At 41.0% G+C, this 19757-nt stretch overlaps 1 protein-coding gene across 1 annotated transcript; it reads right to left on the bottom strand.

The window, feature by feature from the left end:
- Window positions 1–8324: 8324 nt before the first annotated feature.
- LOC133050196 (FAS-associated factor 1-like) lies at window positions 8325–9566 on the bottom strand. The gene is given in 1 exon segment (XM_061134380.1): window positions 8325–9566. A coding segment is annotated over 1 exon segment (1095 nt). The 3' UTR covers window positions 8325–8471.
- Between the last annotated feature and the right edge of the window lie 10191 nt (window positions 9567–19757).

Genomic DNA, 19757 nt, shown 5'->3' with positions numbered 1-19757 from the left:
CTATACATACGTACATTTAGAACAAGTATGATTGTATGTAGTGCTCAGTTGCTCTAGTATTCCTTTTAGGGAGGAATTTGTCCTATCCTAGGAAAATACCTTAACATGCCACTTGGAGCAGTAACTCCAAAAGTTATTAGTCATCTATAGCTAAGGTCTCAAAAGTGATGGTGAAACTACTCTATATTAAATCACATAAGAAAAGCAAAATGAGAAAATACAAAATAATAAAAATAAGAATTTGGTAGGGGAGTGAAGACAGAGATGCTGAGAAAAGAAGGGACCAAAAAAAAAAAAGAAGGGACAATGACTAAGCCACACAATTCTAAACTGAAATGGTGGAAGACCTTTAAATATATTATAAATAACATTAATAGCAGTTATTAAACACTTACTTTTTGTTAGGCTATTCTAAACAATTTATATGAATTAGTGGAATAATCCCCCCTCAAAAAAAACCCTATGAAGGAGGTGCTAATATTGTCTTCATTTTACTCATGAAGAAACTGAAGCCCAGAGACGTGAAGTAACTTTCCCAAGGTCACACAGTCATCCATGATTTATAGTAATGGTAATACTCAAGGGATTTTGATGTTAGAGCTTCATTTCTATTTACTTGCTTATCACTATCCACTTCGTTTATCAGAAATGTGTAACAATAAATTTGACTTTTTTTGCTTGGGGGGTGGTGGTGTTGATTAAATATAAATTCCTTTATAGTCCCAAAGCTTTAATAAAGCCTCCTACCCTCAAATACATTTTCCTTGAAGAAATTAGTAAAGCAGTGCACCCTATCTGCATGAGCAAGGTACAGTGCATATGAGATGACAATACTATTTCTAGTAATTTAGCACAAGTAAGAGCTCAGAATTGGAAATAAGCTTGAAATGTGAGTTCCACCAAACAATGTAGTAGAGTATTTGTCCTTCACAATCTAAAGAATGGAGAGATGGAACCACTTTACCTAGTTCTTAACAGGAAGACCTTTTCCGGAGCATCTGGATCACAGTTGCTTTTGTTACAACCTAGAAAACAGTATTCCAATGATATTTACCAGTTTAGTCATGCATCAGAGCATCATAATGGGTACTTCTTATTGCAGGAAATAAAATGAATAATGTTCAGCCAGAGAAAAACATATTTCTTGTTACCTGAAACATGAGAAGCATTTTGCATCTCCAGTATAAAAGAATCCATCATCAGTCGGGACAGTAAGCTGAGAGCAGTAACAGCACAGTAGACAATTTTTCAGTTTAGAATCTGTTGAGATCAGTTCTCAGGATCCCAGAGGCTCAGGTCAGGAACTTTTGCCCCATTTGTACTAACCCATCAGTATGTCACAATACAGCTAGGTGGGGCATGTGAGCATTTAAAAAGTTGAAGTGATTTTTTTCTTTGATCAATGTAAACAATTTCCCACTGGAGATGAAATTTCCCAAAGATAGTTTTGGAGGCTGGGGATGATTGTTACTTACCACCTTTGTTACAGTGTTTTGTCTGCCTTCCTAGCTTAACAAGAGATGTATGCAATTCAAGAGCATACAACCAATCTGACTCACTTTGTCCTCACCCCCACCTCCCAATGAGTACACATTTCTGGCCAATACTTTGCAAATACATAGACTACTCCCTAAGTACGTAAGTATGAAGGATACGTAATGTGAAAGAGTTCTTTATAGAACAGCGACCCTGAAACAAACTTAACGGGAAGAGTGAAAAATAGAGATGAAAAGTGTTTCCACTGTGCCTTCAATGATTGGACTAATATGTTCTGGCACCAATTCCATCGTGTGGGGTTTTTTTTACATACCACCAAGGAATTCTTGGACCCTAGCTAAATGTTCTACAGTTCAACTTAATTCTGACAGTATCAGCCCGGTTATGGTCTTAACCAGATAGAAGAGATGCCTAGGGCAAGTTGTGTGGGAAGGAGAGCAGAGCTTCCTTGCTCTCTGAGCAGGCCTCTCTTCCCCAAATATCCACCTGTTTACCAACCCAGAAGCTCTTGGAACCCAGTCCTTTCAAGTTTTTATGGAAGCTTCATTACATAAGCACCATTGATTACATTCTTGGCCATTGGTAGTTGAACTCACTCTCAAGTCCCACTCCCCACCCAGGAGGTCCAGAGGTGGGACTAAAGGTCTCACACTTTAATCACGAAGTCAGATCTCTTGGCAACCAAGAACCATCCTTAGGTGACCTAGGGCTTTCCAAAGTTACCTCATTAACATAACAAAAGATCCCCTTTCCCTCTCCTTATTTAGGAAATCCCAAGAGTTTTAGGAGCTGTGTGCCAGGAGTCAAGACCAAATATTATATTTCTTGGTATCACATACAATATTACATCTAGGCAGACTAAGCTTTAGGAAAGGCAAAAAGAATGAGTCAAGTCCTAGTCACCATAGTGAAAACCTTGAAATATAAGCTGAGAAACTTAATCTACAGGAAGAAGACTGTGGAAAAAATTATTTGTCATCAGTGAGAAGAAAACAGAAAGAGCCATGCTGAGAACAGAATCCTGACTAGTAAAGTTCTCCAGTGAGCAGGCAGGGAATGGGCAAGGGCCTTGCCTAATACATTGATGAGAGAGATTGAAATAGATTATACTGAAATGCTAAGTGGTATTTATATTAAGTCTAGAAAGATATAATTATTTTAAAGAAGTACAGGGTTTACACAGATATAAGACAAAGCTCTGTTTCATTTCTGGACCCTAAAGCTTTTTAAGTCAATGATGCTTAAAATGACTCTAGACATGGACTGGGGAACAGAAGGGTATCTTTCCTTCTATAAAATTTTCTCTTGAATTTTATTGTTTAATTTTGATTAATAGTAATATAAGTCATCACTTGAATACAATTTTGCAACTCACATCTTCAATAACATTAGCTAATAAAGCTGTATCACTGGAGCTCAGGAGGGCAAAAACTTTCAAAGTCTATGGTAAACACTGAGTTATTATTTCAGACTGTGGATCACTCAGTGTCTGGGTACAAAAAGAAATTCACAGCTTTTTCAATCAAAGCAGAAATCCACTTAGTCATCTCCTTCCTGTCTTCTACATGAGAAATGGAGAAAGAATCTAGTAAGCTCTCTGACTATGAAATATATACCGTTAACTATAAAACAGATGCCAAAACTCTTAGTGTATTGAACACTCATAATTCATTAGTGATTTCACTAGGTGCATAAAATTTACTCAAAAATTATAACAGTCTGAGTTCATCCTATAGGTTGAGAGTGTCTCTTCCAAGGTCTTTATATGTTTTCAACTTTTAACTGAAATATACCATTCTTTCAGTTTTGGGTAATTAGAAAGTGACTAAGAGTGTAATTATTCAAATTTTTGATACCTCAAAAGAAGTTTCAGCCTGATTACCTCTCCAAAAATTCTGCAAACTTTTCTCCACTTGCTCTACCATATGTCTGCTGTGCTGTCCCTCAGTCATGTCTGGCTCTTTGCAGCCCCATGGACTGTACCCCGCCAGTCCTCTTCTGCCCATCAAAGTTTCCAGGCAAGAATACTGGAGTGGATTGCCATGTTCTACTTGAAGCATATGTCTGCTAGCCATTGTGATTTATTATAGTTTCATTCAGAAATTCTGAAGAGAACAAATAATAACTATAGAAATTGGAAATAATGTATCTTTGATTTTCTAAAACAAATCATCATGGATTTAATGGACTTCCGGAAAACTGAATTAAATAAATATTAACTAGGCCTAGGTTATCTATACCATTTTTCCTTAAAATAATTAAGATACTTGAGTTTACAGAAAAGCATTAAGATGAAATTCTTGCATAAATGTATTATCCCTAAGGAGTGATTTTTTTAGGAGTGATATTAATTAGCAAAAAAAAGGTTAATAACACTGAATAATGTCTCATTGATTATGTAACATATGAATCTTATCATTTTAATGTTTCTTAGGGACTTATAAGCAATTGAGATGAAGAGTTTTCATTCTTTATTTAAATACAAACTTTTTTTTTTCTAATGTAGGCTTACTCTGAAGTCCAATTTCCTATTTCCCCATTTGATCCATTCAAACCACCTACCATATTCCCACAATGGGACCTTTGCACTTATTATTTCTTATCCTTGATACTCTTTAACCCAGTTATTAGTGTAGCTTACTCCATCATCTTTGTCAAGGTATTTGCTCAAATGTTACTGTCTCATTGAAGCTTTCCATGAACAACTGTTTAAAATTTAAACCCCCAGCTCCAATACTCCTTATCTTCCTTTCATGTTTCATTTTTTTCTCTATCAACTCTATCACCATATAACATGATAGCCTGAAAGCTCAATGAGGGCAGAAATGTGTGTGTGTTTTATTTTCTGCTATATGACTAGAATAGACAGACACGTAGTAGGCACACAATACTACTTGACTGAATACATCAAATCACAAATAGTTGATGAATAATAAATTACTGTGAAAGGTAATTAATAAACTGAAGCAGGTGGGACTGCTTTTACTGAAGTTTGATAAAGCAGCCTGAAGTTTCACTTCCCCCTTTAGATACTTCAAAGCTTTTCAGCATAGCTAGGAAACCCACTAGGCCAGTGTAACTGTATCATAAGACAGGTGATGTAGTTGAGGTCCCAGGATCCAGAAGACTTTATCAAAATTTACACAGATATGGGTAAATACCACTCTTGCTTAAATGCAAAAGGACCACTTTCTGGCAGAGTAAATACACAAGATCCTCTGTAACTTTTAAGTCGAACAAACCAATATAAAAAAATATTTGGATGCTATCAGGTCTTATTAATCAATTTTAAATGCAGGGTATTTAACCAATTCTTTTTTGGAACAGACGTTCTGAGTAAAGTTCTGTACAACATTTCACTAAGACATGATTACGGATGCAGTATCAATATTGCAAAGTCTAGAGGTGGCTCAGTAGTCAAGAGTTTAAGCCTCAATGTTCTTTATACTTTGTTCTTTACAGGGTGCATTTGGCAAAATTATAATTCAGAGCAATGTATTCCACAAACATAGATGATTCATAACCTATTCAGCTAACAGTGCTATAGGACAAATATTTAATTTAATTTAATGCCCAGCATTTTAACATTACAGGGAGGTGTTTAATGTGCTTACTTTTCTTTGTAAGGGCAAGAAATCCACTTAATAATTGTACCTCAAGGTGAAAGCTTAAGAGAAAACACAATACATTTTAAAACAGCTCTATAATCTAGTCCACAAGAAGATTTATAAACATGTATGTGCTTTCATTGAAGTCACCAGAATATGTGACGTGTGAGTGAGCTGGCAGGGAAGTATCAACAGATGAAATGATTTTTAGCTATGGCTTCCAGTTTTGAAATTCTGTTAAAACTAGTTAATTGATACATCTCTTAAGGAAAATTATTTATCTTTTTATAAAACTGACATCCAAGTTATAGAGTGAAGCATACTATCCAAGAGCAGTTAACACATCAAGGTAGGAGATAATGCCCAAAGAATGTAACTCTCGATCATTTTTCCCAGTGAGTGCTAAGTCACCTAAGTGTGTGACTCTTTGGCACCTTATGGACTGTAGCCGACCAGGCTTCTCTGTCCACGGGGATTCTCCAGGCAAGAAGGACATTTCAAAAGAGAGCAAGGTCCATGGTTATTTCTCAGATTTTCTCAAGACTGAGACAAATCTTGAGTTTCAGATTAAATGATCTCTAAATTCAACACTTAAAGGCAAAGGGACATCAAATAGCAGCTTGAGAGTGTGAATGGAAGGGGAATCATAGTCATCTAGCCTTGCTGAGAAGGTAATAGCCTTAATTACTCAGGTTTTTCTCCCACAGCAGCAACTGAGTCATCTTGTATTCTCACTTCTGCTCTCCTCATGTCTTCAACTTCTGGGATCTTCCCAGAAAGTCTAAGTAAAACTCCCAAGTTACTCTATCTTGAGGTGATTTTTCACCATCCGCTCAAATTCCTGCCATGAAACTTAAGATGTGAAGCCTTTTTTTCTAGCACTGATATGTCTTTCCAGTTCTAAAATGATCAGCATTTCCTTCTCTTGTCTTTTTCTCCCAACTGAGTGCCTTGTCTTTGGCCAGTACCGTGAAAGCTCAGCTTCAAATACTAAAGTCATGACAATTTATGAAAGAAGGAAGACATGTATTATGGTCTGGATATCAGTGAAAGAAAGAGATATTTAAAGAGAGGTGAGTCATAGGTCAGGAAAACACACAATTAAATAAGAATTATCTTAGAATATAGGCCAAAAAAGGGAATTTAGTTCTTGGTATTTCCCCTTCCCCTTTCCTTCTGCTTTTTATTTATGTATTTGAGCTACAGAGACATTGTTTTGATAATGCCAGTCAGCCAGCAAGAGTTTGTCATCATGTTGGGAAATTTTTACTAAAGTTTTTGTAATGGCCAGGATACTTTCAACTAAAAAAATGACAAAAACACGGTCCAGAGAGTATAACTGAGAAAAAAATGAAGAGGAGGAGGAGGTGACTTACTGGTTTAAATGACTGGGAATCCCCAAAGTATGTGTATGTTTAGGCATATCAGGATCAAAGCATTTGAACAAAATTGTCAAGACTCTTTGTTCTTTTTTCCATATTTCAATTCTATATCCCTTTGCTTGTCTTGGACTGTTTTCCTAGTTTCTCTGCTGTGGCCTAATTTCCTTCATCCAAAAAGATACCTTCAAACTTAAGCTTATATTCATAGGGATTGAAATTCTAAGGGAAGAAATAGACTCTAACTCATGGAAAAAAGTGGGGCTTCCCCAGGTGATACTAGCGGTAAAGAAACTGCCTGCCAATAATGAGACAAGGGTTCAATCCTTGGGTTGGGAAGATTCTCTGGAGAAGGGCATGGCAACTCATCCAGTGTTCTTGCCTGGGAAACCCCATGGACAGAGGAGCCTGGCGGCTACAGTCAGTGGGTTCCCAAAGAGTCGGACACGACTGAATCAACATACCATGCATGCACACGTGGAAAAGTGTAGAACTGGTTTTACCCATCTCTTCAGTAACTTACTGTAAATAAAAAGATCCTGGACCATGACTGGCCAGTCCTGAGTCATATGTCCACCTCTGCAGCCAGAAGGCAGGTGGGCATCACACTTGACGGGACCTCAGAATTGCAGGGATGGGGGCCATTTCCCAAGGAGCAGACAAAAACAGTAGATGTACATTGCATTTGCTTTATGTTATTTTTTAGCTGGTTCTTAGAACCAAGATGTTTTCTGTTCAGATTGTGTACAACAAGAGCTTTTGATTATAAAGGTGAAAACAGAAATACTATGTAACATAGGAAAACTTAATCTTGTTTTCATCCTTGTTCCTTTCTAAGGGCTAAATCACTGGCACAAAGAGAAAACAGGCATTACTTGCAAATTCTTACTAATGGTTTCCCAGGTGCCTCAGTGGTAAAGAATATAATGCAATGCAGGAGACACGGGAGACACCGGCTCTATCCCTGAGTCGGGAAGATAACCTGGAGAGGGAAATGGCAACCCACTCCAGTATTCCTGTCTGGAAAATTCTATGGACAGAGGAGCCTGGCAAGTTGCAGTCCTTGGGGTCAGAAAGAGTTGGACACAACTGAATGAATGAGCATACATGTCCTGTACACACTCTGTTTATGTGGGGAAGGAGTGAGCATTAGTGTTGCTCTGTGCTTAGAAGGATGTGAAACAAGGTGACAAAATAAATATTCTGAAGTATTCAAAAACACGCTTACTTCCTCTGAGAGTCTGCCAAACAAGCAGGTATTTCCTCAGGACTCTTTGGAAGGTGAGCTGAGTAACTCCTTTCAACTTTATTGTCCATATATTTGCTACAGCTTACTTTCCATCAATTTATCACTGTCATCAGTCTGCTGTTGTCTTTACATAAAGAAAAAGTAGAAAAATAGCCAGAAATTCATATTGGCCAACGTCTCTGATTCATGTAGGCCCGATCTTTTCAGTTTCAGCAGCCCTTAAGACAAGTGCCTGTAGGAAGTCACCATTCTGGTCTTTTTTCAAGCAAACTGCGCACCACCACCCCCAGAATGGTGATTTTAAGCAAGGAGCTGTCAGCAGCCAATCCTCAATCACACATTCTACTGGATCCCTCTACAATTAGCTCAATCTATCTACCTACTTGAGTATAACTAAATGAATCCTCTTTCCAGCCTCCATGCATTATCCCTTCTTTCTCCAAGAATCACTGCGAATCATACCCCTTCTCTAACACATGGCCCGAGCTTCCACTCCTCCATGGTACCGTTGTAGACTTCTCCCCAGAGATGCTCGTGTGCAGCGCTTCTTTTTTTTTGGGGGGGGGGAAATTTTAAGAAGCTATGTTTATTATTACTTTTTCCAGCAATCTTGCAAGAGGCAGAAGTGTGACATTGAGTTGAGTGAGACGAGCGTGTAAATGGGTTGACGAGGAGCCCTCCTCTTGATGCAGGCCTCTGGCTTGTCAAGGAATGGCTGGTTCCACCGCTGAGCCATCTTTACTCTTTTGCTTCAAGGAAAAGGGTTTCTTGAGGGAACAACTTTACCTCCAATAATGACTTATTTGGGTCCAGCTGGGTTACATCTCTCCTAGGAAAGGTACTCAGTAACTTGGATTCATCCCATGGAAATCCTTTGGAAGCTACGAAATCAAAGACGATCTGGAGCTTATTGCTGGCCAGGAAACGCCGCTCGAGGAACTCGCCGCTTGGGGTCCGGATCCGCAGCTTGCTCACAGGCTCAGCATTTTCTTCCTTTGGCTCAGGAGGCAAGGCCTGCTCTAAGGAGAGCCTGATGGCCTCACGTTCTTCTTCTTGTTCTTTTCAAATCTGTTCCAAACGAAATTGTTCTGCCATCTCTCTCTCATGAGCTTCCCTCTTTGCTCTGTCAACCTCAAGTGAAAGGCGATGGGCCTCATCTTGTTCTCTCTTCACATTTTCTCTGGCTTCTCGTTCATCCTCATCCTTTATATCTTCCTGTTGTTGGGCTGTGAAGCTCTCCATTGCAGCCATGAGTCTCATCATTAACTCATCCACTGTTGTGTTACCTTGTATCACATTTAACACTTCATTAGATGATCGCTTTCCCATAATAATCAGAAAAAGTGGAAACTGATCTGTTTTTTGAGTCCGAATGGTTTGTGCAACAACACTGCCAAAGTGTCTATTGCACATTGTCAGAAATCTTGCTCTGTTGGCATCCTTTGTCAGATCCCAAGCCCAGGTTATAAAATTTTGTCTCAAATAAGAGACAATAGATTCAGCACAAAGCATTTGTGAGCAGAACACGTTGGTTAATACACTTTCATCATGGTGGAGGTAGATAGCAAGAAGCTTTCTATCTTGGGCTTTCACATAGAAGGCCTCTTGAAAAGCTGCTTCTAATGAGCCAATAAAAAATACAGGATGGCAGTCACCATATCTTGAAGAAAACTCTGCTGTAAATTGTAATAAGGCATCTCCTTCATTTTCTGCGTTTTCTGGCATCATTGGAGATTTTCTCAGGGCAGATGACGCCATGCCGAATACTTCTCCATCATCCACCCCAAATTCGGAAGCATCTTCAAAGTCATCTCCATCACTATCACTAACCATGCCACCTTCAGTATGTCACACTGGCAGCTTGAAATTGCCATCATGGGAAATGGAAATTGAAAATTGGCAAACAGTGCAAGTCTGGGCTGGTTTTGGTTTTGAGAGATGGTTGTTTTTCATTTCAGTTCAGTCACTCAGTTGTGTCTGACTCTTTGTGACCCCATGGACTTCAGCATACCAGGCTTCCCTGTCATCAACAATCCCCTGAGCATGCTCAAACTAATGTTCATCAAGTCGGTGATGTTATCCAACCATCTCATTCTCTGTTGCCCCCTTCTCCTCTTGCCTTCAATCTTTCCCAGCATCAGGATCTTTTCCAATGAGTCAGCTCTTCACATCAGGTGGCCAAAGTCTTAGAGTTTCAGCTTCAGAATGTCCTTCCAATGAAAATTCAGGACTGACTTCCTTCAGGATTGACTGGTTTGATTTCCTTGCAGCCCAAGGGACTCTCAAGAGTCTTCTCCAACACCACAGTTCAAAAGCATCAATTCTTAAGTGCTCAGCTTTATTTATAGTCCAACTTCCACATCCACACATGACTACTGGAAAAACCATAGCCTTGACTAGATGGACCTTTGTTGGCAAAGTAATGTCTCTGCTTTTAATATGCTGTCTAGGTTGGTCATAGCTTTTCTTCCAAGGAGCAAGTGTCTTTTAAATTCATGGCTGCAGTCACCATCTGCAGTGATTTTGGAGTCCAAGGAAATAAAGTCTGTCATTGTTTCCACTGTTTCCCCATCTATTTGCCATGAAGTGATGAGACTGAATGCCATGATCTTAGTTTTCTAAATGTTGAGTTTTAAGCCAACTTTTTCACTCTCCTCTTTCACTTATATCAAGAGGTTCTTTAGTTCTTCTTCACTTTCTGCCATAAGGGTCGTGCTATCTGCATATCAGAGGTTATTGATATTTCTCCCAGCAATCTTGATTCCACCTTGTGCTTCATCCAGCCTGGCATTTCGCATGAGGTACTCTGCCTATAAGTTAAATAAACAGGGGTTCCATGTCCAGTTCTAACTGTGGCTTCCTGACATGCATACAGATTTCTCAAGAGGCAGGTCAGATGGTCTGGTATTCCCATCTCTTTCAGAGTTTTCCACAGTTAGTTGTGATCCACATAGTCAAAGACTTTGGCATAGTCAATGAAGCAGAAGTAGATGCTTTTCTGGAACTCTCTGGCTTTTTCTATGGTCCAACATATGTTGGCAATTTGACTTCTGTTTCCTCTGCCTTTTCTAAATCCAGCTTGAACATCTGGAAGTTCTCAGTTCACGAGAACTTCATGAACTGCTGAAGCCTGGCTTGCAGAATTTTGAGTATTACCATGCTAGTGTGTGAGATGAGTGCAATTGTGTAGTAGCTTGAACATTCTTTGGCATTGCCCTTCTTTGGGATAGGAATGAAAACTGATCTTTTCCAGTCCTGTGGCCACTGCTGAGTTTTCCAAATTTGCTGGCATATTGAGTGCACCACTTTCACAGCATCATCTTTTAGAATTTGAAAGAGCTCAACTGGAATTCCATCACCTCCACTAGCTTTGTTTGTAGTGATACTTCCTAAGGCCTACTTGCCTTCACATTCCAGGATGCCTGGCTCTAGGTGAATGATCACACTATCGTGGTTATCTGGGTCATTAAGATCTTTTCTGTACAGTTCTTCTGTGTATTCTTGCCACCTCTTCTTAATATCTTCTGTTTCTGTTAGGCCCATACCATTTCTGCCCTTTATTGTGCTCATCTTTGCACAAAATGTTCTCTTGGTATCTCTGATTTTCTTGAAAAGATCTCTAGTCGTTCCCATTCTACTATTTTCCTCTATTTCTTTGCGTTGTTCACTGAGGAAGGCTTTCTTACCTCTCCTTGCTATTCTTTGAAATTCTGCATTCAGATGGTTGTTTTAACTACTAGCATATCATACTGTCCTTGGAATTGACTTTATTCTTCACTAACCACTTTTAACAGTGCTTGCAAGTCTGAGGTTGGTGTCAGATATACTCGAGTTCTGGTTCATTGATCTAGTATTTATGTGACAGTGAATTGTTTCACCTGTCTGAGTCAGTTTCCTTAAGTAAAATAACAGCGGTGAAGTTTCTGGCACAGAAAAGTGCTGAGTGAGAGTAGCTATTTCTTCAACGGCACTTGATCCTTCATGTGTGTTCCATTCATAGTTTGGATTAGCTATGTTTCTGGACGTATGTTGATGTCTTTCGTATTTGCTTTCCTTCACCACAGAACCCCCAGTGTTAAAAAAAAGAATCATCAGAGTATCTTGCTTAGTATGCTTGGTAGATAGCGAAGCCACAGTAAATCCTACTGTGGGGCATATTCATAGAGTAGGCAGGCACAGAGTAAAAATATGTGGCCAGTGATGCCTGACAGCACTAGATAAAGAGTGCCGTGTGTGTTGTGCTAAGCTGCTTCAGTCGTATCCGACTCTCTTCAAACCTATGGACTGTAGACTGCCAGGCTTCTCTGGGCAAGAATACTGGAATGGGTTGCCATGCCCTCCTCCAGGGAATCTTCCGGACTCAGGGATCTAACCCACATCTCCCAGGGATCAACCCCCCATCTTCCATGGATTGACTCTGATGTTTCATGCTTTGGCAGGCAGGTTCTTTACCACTAGAGCTACATGGGAAGCCTAGGTTAAGAATGCCTGAATTTCAATCTCAGAACACAGCACACTAAATGGTAAGAACTCCTGGATCAAACATCTCTACTTTTGAATCACAGTTCCACCTCTAATCATCTGTGCTGACTTCATCAAGTTACTGGCCTCAGCTTCCTCATCTGTTAAATGGATGAAAGAGTAGCTTTGTACTTAGTGTCAGTTTAGGAAGATCCCTTGTACTAAAAGATGCTAAATATGTGGACGGTCTTAATAAAAAGTGGCTACTACCATACTTTCACTAGTTGATCCTGTGGTTTAATCTTCCTAAACTTCATAAGACTTTAACTATATCTGTGAAAGTGAGAGGGCTAATTTGGTGTTCTCTGAAGAGAACTTTTTTATTTTGAACAAGTTTCTTTATGTTGAGAGCCCTTTATTCTAGAAACAGAGAGAAGTCCTAACGCCAATACTCTTTGGTGAACAAGATCTCTCCTTTCGAGTCTCACTACTCCTAGCCCAGGCCCCCTCACTGTACATGAATTTTCCAACCAGTCAGCTACCACGTGGCTCTACTCGTCGTCCTCAAGACTTCCCTGTAGTCTTCGTAGACTGGCAGACTACACACACACACACACACACACACACACACACACACACATACACTTGACTGTGGCACTCCCTTTCTTTAAAATCTCTGCTGGAATCATTTTACTGACAAATGAAGGTTAACCTTCCTAGAAAGATCTCTAAAGCCCTTGACATTCTTGTCCTGGTTTCATATTTACCCATCTTGGTTTCATATCACAGCCCTCTCTCATGAGCACTATGCTTCAGTTGGGTTGAACTCACTGTTTCCTAAACATACCCTGGCAGCCTTTCTCAACTTGTGTCATGACATATATGGTTCCTTTGGCAGCCTGAGATGCACCTACCAACCTACCCCTTTGTTTCCTGGGATACTCCTACTCATATTTCAAGACCCACCTCACATGTCAAGCTGTCTTTTAAAAAGGTTTTCCTGATTCCCCCAGGCAGTGTTAGTCATGCTGTCTCTGTGTTTCTACAGTGCTAGCACTTTCCTCTTTGAATTATATTTATCTGTTTACAAGTCTGGCTCCTCCACTAGAACAGTAACTTCTCAGTAGTGATGTGCCACAGGTCTGGAGTCAGACTGTCTGGTTTATAAACCCCTGCACCAACACATACTAGATGAATGAGCTTGAGAAAGCTACTCAACTTCTTTAATCGCCCATTTTCTCACCTATAAGGTAGAATGTTGCATTATCAGGGTCCTTACAGTAATTAAAAGAGAAAATGCATGTAAAGCTCCTACCCATATGCCTGGCATAAATTAAGGAGTCAATAACTCAATCATTCTCAATGCTGATGGTGATGACAAAGGAGATGGGACAGCAGCAGTGGGAGAGAAAGTGATGGGGAAAAAAAGAGAAGAGAAAACCCTCATTTATCTTTGCAGTCTCTGGACCGGTTCCCAGTCTGGAATCTAGTAAGGACTCAATGCGTGTTTGTTGAATGAATGGTGCTACTTTATAGCACACCTAAAATGACAGATACCAGCTCTTTTCTCATATGTGAGTCCAAGATGCTGAATTAATTTTTGAGATGCCAACAACTGAGTTGCTGATGGAAACTGGGAGGAGGGGAGAAAAAAGATGATGGAGGATAGAGAAGGAAAGTAGTATGTTGGGCATGCTCTTCATAACTTCGTCTAAGCATTACTGTTATTGTCATTATTAAGAATGGAAATTTTTTTTTTTTAAGAAGTTAAGTGGTAAGGATTCCCAGTCTAGAGAGCAACCCCACCAATAGGCATTACTTGGGTGTGAGGGCAGTCAAAGCAAACTCCTTTGATGTGATAAGACAGTCAGAGGGCAAAACCGCAGGCCACTAGGGGTTGGAATGCAAGGGGCTCAGAACGAAAATCCTTTCTTATTATCGGAAGGGGCCGAGATCACTTAATGATGAGACCCCTGGACTAAAAAGGACGGAAACATTGAGAATGGAAGTCCAGATTAGCGAAACAGTAAACTCCGGAGTCATTTACACAAATTAAAACCGAACAAAAGCTTAACACACAGGACATAAAAAAAGAAAGAGAGACAAATTTTTTCAATTAGTTCCAAAGAACAGCTGGAAATCAGACTAGGGCTGCTGCGAGAATGGGATATCAGAATTTAAAGTGGGAAAGGAGAAGAACGGAGGAGGTGGAGAGGGAAGCGGTGCTGCTGAATTTATCTCAAAGAAGAAAAAAGAATAAATACATGCTCTCTTGTATCCATTAAACGTTGGATGCTCCCCAGACCAGAGTATCGGCTGATTCCCTTTCTGCGCTCGGTAGAGAAAAGAACACACAAACAAAAACAGAAATAAACACAGAAAAATAAAGGCATGCTTTCGTCTTCCCCTCCTCCTCCCCTCTTCCAGCCGAGTCCTTCCCCGCAAGCAAAGGTTCGGCTTCGCTGTCCACGGCCCGCGTCCTTCCAGACCCCCAGCAGCTGGCCTTGCTTCCATTCTCGAGCCCCGAGCTAGGCTCGGTCCCCGGATCTCACGGTCCCGGAAGCTGACCCACTTCTCTCGCCTTCTTTTCTCCCCTCCCACTGCTTCCCTCCTCTTCCCTCCCGTCCGTCCGCTCCGCTGCCCAGCCGCCTCCGGCTCCCCTGGCTCCGCACGCCTACGCCGCGAACCCACGGCGGGGAGGAGGGCTGGACGCCCGGCAGAGTAGGCAGGGTCCCAGAGAGAATCCCCGCTCTTCCTCTTTAGCAAACCGCTGTCTTTCGCACCGGAAACTGATCTCCACTGACGAGGACCGTCCAGTCTGCGTCCGTCGGGACCGACCGAGAGAGCGAGCCTGCGCTTGATCTTTGGCTCCGGACTCGGAACCCGAGAGAGCGCGGCCGGCCGCGCGGCTGGCCGCGAACACGCTCGTCCCCAGCTGCCCCAGAGCCTGGGGCATCGCCAGCCCCCAGGTCGGATAGCTCGGTTCCGCCTCGCGCAGAAGAGACAATGCAGTGTGGTCCACTGCAGTCCTCCGGATCTCTGTTCCTCTAGATGAAGGGCCCCAGCCGGCCTCCTGGGTCAGAAGTCGCCGACTCACTGTTTCTGAGAATTGGATTGACTGATAAACACAGAGGAACCGAGCCCACAAATACGTTAAACAAAATAAGCAAGTGCATGCTTATGTCTTGTCATTATCACTGGCAAAAAGAAGTCTAGGATTTTCCCAAGTAAAATTCTAGCAGCCCCGCTCTCCCTCATAAACTTCCATTATTAGTGACTGTGCGTCTGTCTCAGTCGTGCCCAACTCTTTGCGACCTCATGGACCATAGCCCCCTAGGTTCCCCGGCCATGTTTTCCAGGCAGGGCTACTGGAATGGGTACTCTGAAATGACTCTATATCCCAGATAATATTTAGAAATGATGATTGTACTTTAATCAACATCTGATTAAACCAACCTACCCAGATTGAATGAAGATTGCCCGGAGAAATATCAAGAACCTCACATATCCACCCTTATGGCAGAAAGTGAATAAGTAAAGAGCCTCTTGATGAAAGTGAAAGAGGAAAGTGAAAAAGTTGGCTTAAAGCTCAACATTCAGAAAACTAAGATCATGGCATCCAGTCCCATCACTTCATGGCAAATAGATGGGGAAACAGTGGAAACAGTGACAGACTTTATTTTTTGGGGCTCCAAAATCACTGTAAAATGGTGATTGCAGCCATGAAATTAAAAGACGATTACTCCTTGGAAGGAAAGTTATGACCAACCTAGACAGCATATTGAAAAGCAGAGACATTACTTTGACAACAAAGGTCTGTCTAGTCAAGGCTATGGTTTTTCCAGTGGTCATGTATGGATGTGAGAGTTGGACTGTGAAGAAAGCTGAGCACTGAAAAATTGATGCTTTTGAACTGTGATGTTGGAGAAGACTCTTGAGAGTCCCTTGGACTGCAAAGAGATCCAACCAGTCCATCCTAAAGAGATCAGTCCTGGGTGTTCATTGGAAGGACTGATGCTGAAGCTGAAACTCCAATACTTTGGCCACCTGATATGGGAGAGCTAACTCATTGGAAAAGCCCCTGATGCTGGGAGGGATTGAGGGAAGGAGGAGAAGGGAACGACAGAGGATGAGATGGCTGGATGGCATCACCGACTCAATGGACATGAGTTTGAGTAAACTCCAGGAGTTGGTGATGGACAGGGAGGCCTGGCGTGCTGCGGTTCATGGGGTCGCAAAGAGTCAAACACGACTGAGCGACTGAACTGACTGAACTGAACCAGATTGAATAGAGCTGACTTCACTGGAAGGAATTCCTCAGCAAAGCAGGATGTGTAACTTATGGAAGGCTACTACTAGAATTCTCTGGAAACCAGAGACCGGGTTGTGAAATAGCTGACAGTACAGCTGAGTTGGTTGCAGGAAGTGAAAGGCCTGCTCATGTCTTAGGGCTTCTGGGGCACTGTTTTTTATATTTAGGTGCGAATGCTGATTTTGTCATAATTGATACAGGGAAAGTTATGAATTAATGTAGGAAACAAAATCTTAAGAAATCCTTAGGCAATATCTGAAAGAGCATTTAATTCTCTGTCACTCAAGAAAAAGGAACAGTTCAGTTTTCAGAATGTATCTACATTATACAGTCAGCCAATAAAACATAATCCCCACTTAAGCAATTAGAGGAGGATTGTGGGGTTGCAGTTGGGATTTTTAGCTTGGTTAAAGCAAATAAAATACTGTAGGAAGAATGAAATCAAACTTGTTGAAACTTGGATTTACAGAAATATAAGGTAGCCTGAAGAAGATGAATTCAGGTGGAAAATGACCTTTCCATTATGTTCAGGAAGGTATTAGAATGTCAGGAGAAATGCTGGAAAGGAGATTTATTACCATAAGCACAGTTGACAAGTTCCATTTTGTTGAGTATCTTGGAAGGAGGAAGGAAACCAGCCTTTCAGGAGGTGATTAAAAAAGCTCTGAAAAGAGTGTTCAGTAATCCAGGGAGACCTGAAAGGTGGAGGAATGTGTTGCTCTTGGTCTGCTAAGAGGCTCCTGGGAGTCTCAGAGTCCCCCTGATTTGCTTATTCCTCGTCTGAATATTTGTACTAGATGAATTACATGTGATATGAGATGGGATAGAGACAATGTGTGTGTATGTGTGTATCCTTCTTAATCCCTGTAAAAAATTCTTCCCCCTCCCCTCCTTCTCTGTATTTGTATGTGTATACATGTGTTTGTACAAGCAAATCTATCTACATATATATTCAGAGATGAGGAAGGAATTTTCAAAACAATGTCATTTCTCTGTAGTAAAGTCACACTTATACTGTTTTACATTTTGAAGGCCATATTCATTTGAGACATATACATACCTTGTGTGGCCTAGAGGGCTTATGTTACGTTTCCACTGCAGTGATGAGGAAATGAAGATCAGAGAAGGGAAATCACATAAATATTGTTTTGTTTTGAAAGCCACCTTTCAGTTGAAACATACACATGCCTCCTGTGGCCTAGAGGGCTAGTGTTAGGAGCCCCATTTTAAAGATGAGGAAATAAAGATAAAGAAGGGAAGTGATTTTCCCAATGTCCTTTTCAAATTTGCCACGAAACCTTTCACAGTACTTGTGATTCATAAGCACAAACTTTAAAACCACACAGGACCTCAACACATCCTCTTTTCTTGAGCATTTTCTGTTTCTCCTTTTTGGTTTGAATATTTAGTTAAAATCTGATAAAAACTTCAACAAGTCTCCATGCACACTCACCTCCTATTCTTTATTCTTGTTTTGTTTTCCTCCTCAGCACTTCTGACTCTGGAACACACCTTACATTTTACATACTCATCTTGCTTTTTGCATATGCTTTTCTGTTCCAAAGAATATGCTCAGTGAAGACCAGGAATGATTTTGAGGGGTTAGGTGGGGACTGTGGTTTTTCTGCTGTATCCTCAGTGCCAAGAAAAGTGCCAAGCAAATAGGAGGCCCTTAATAAATGTCTGTGAAATGAATGCCCACGTGTATGAATGAATGAGGGCTTGAAAATAGTCCATGTAAATCTACCTAGCATCTATCAAGTCACTGCTTTTTTTTGTAAGGGAGGGGTGCTCACTAGTTCCTGTAAGAAAAATAATGAAATGACCTCACTGCAGGTCCCTGGACACTCGATGTGAAGATAATATTCCTTATTTGTCTTAGTTTTTTCTGTTAGCAAAATGTGGTTGAAACCTCACTTCTGAGGGCGAAATGATGCCTCTGCTGTGGCTGGGAAATTTTTGTATGTCTTATGTCTTTGTTGCCTCCTACTCTGCCTTCACCTTTCTCTCATGTGTGCACAACCCTCAGGAAATGCCCTCTGCCTACAACCCAGCCAGGAATGTATTTTTCCTGGACCAGTGCCCTTTACTTAGGATCTTTCCAGACCTTTTCCTCCCTCATTAAATTTTACCTACCTTTTCCCCCATTCTCTCTGGTGTCTACTTTCCATACTATTTTATGTTTCCTAGGTAATACATTTTTATTTTGTTAGAAACAAGTAGTCTTAGAATTGCAAGACCACACAGTACAGTTTCTCTTTCAGATATCCAAGTCTTTCTACAGTTTTGACAAGTGAGAAGCAGTGTAAATGAAAACTCAGTCTCCAGATATAAGATGGATAAGCTTTCTGACTTTCATGAGTTATGTGACTTTGGGCAAATTATTTGACCTCTCTAAGCTTCAGTTCAGTTCAGTTCAGTTCAGTTGCTCAGTCGCATGTGACTCTTTGTGACCCTATGGACCTCAGCACGCCAGGCCTCCCTGTCCATCACCAACTCCCTGAGTTTACCTAAACTCATGACCATTGAGTTGGTGATGCCATCCAACCATCTAATCCTCTGTCGTCGCCTTCTTCTCCCCCCCCGCCCTTCAATCTTTCCCAGCATCAGGGTCTTTTCAAATGAGACAACTCTTCACATCAGGTGGCCACAGTATTGTAGTTTCAGCTTCAACATCAGTCCTTCCAATGAACACGCAGGACTGATCACCTTTAGGATGGACTGGTTGGATCTCCTTGCAGTCCAAGGGACTCTCCAGAGTTATCTCCAACATCACAGTTCAAAAGCATCAATTCTTCAGCACTCAGCTTTCTTTATAGTCCAACTTTCACGTCCATACCTGACCACTGGAAAAACCATAGCCTGACTAGACAGACCTTTGTTGTCAAAGTAATGTCTCTGCTTTTTAATATGCTGTCTAGGTTGGTCATAGCTTTTCTTCCAAAAAGTAAACATATTTTAATTTCATGGCTGTAGTCACCATCTGCACTGATTTTGGAGCCCCCCAAAGTAAAGTCAGCCACTGTTTCCACTGTTTCCCCATCTATCTGCCATGAAGTGATGGGACAGGATTCCATGATCTTAGTTTTCTGAATATTGAGTTTTAAGCCAACTTTTCACTCTCCTTTTTCACTTATATCAAAAGGCTCTTTAGTTCTTCTTCACTTTCTGCCATAAGGGTGGTGCCATCTGCATATCTGAGGGATTGATATTTCTCCCGGCAATCTTGATTCCAGCTTGTGCTTCATCCA

The sequence above is a fragment of the Dama dama genome, chromosome 31 (genome assembly GCF_033118175.1).
Source record: "Dama dama isolate Ldn47 chromosome 31, ASM3311817v1, whole genome shotgun sequence".
In the NCBI taxonomy this organism is placed as follows: Eukaryota; Metazoa; Chordata; class Mammalia; order Artiodactyla; family Cervidae; genus Dama; species Dama dama.
This window is presented reverse-complemented; position numbering and strand designations above follow the sequence as displayed.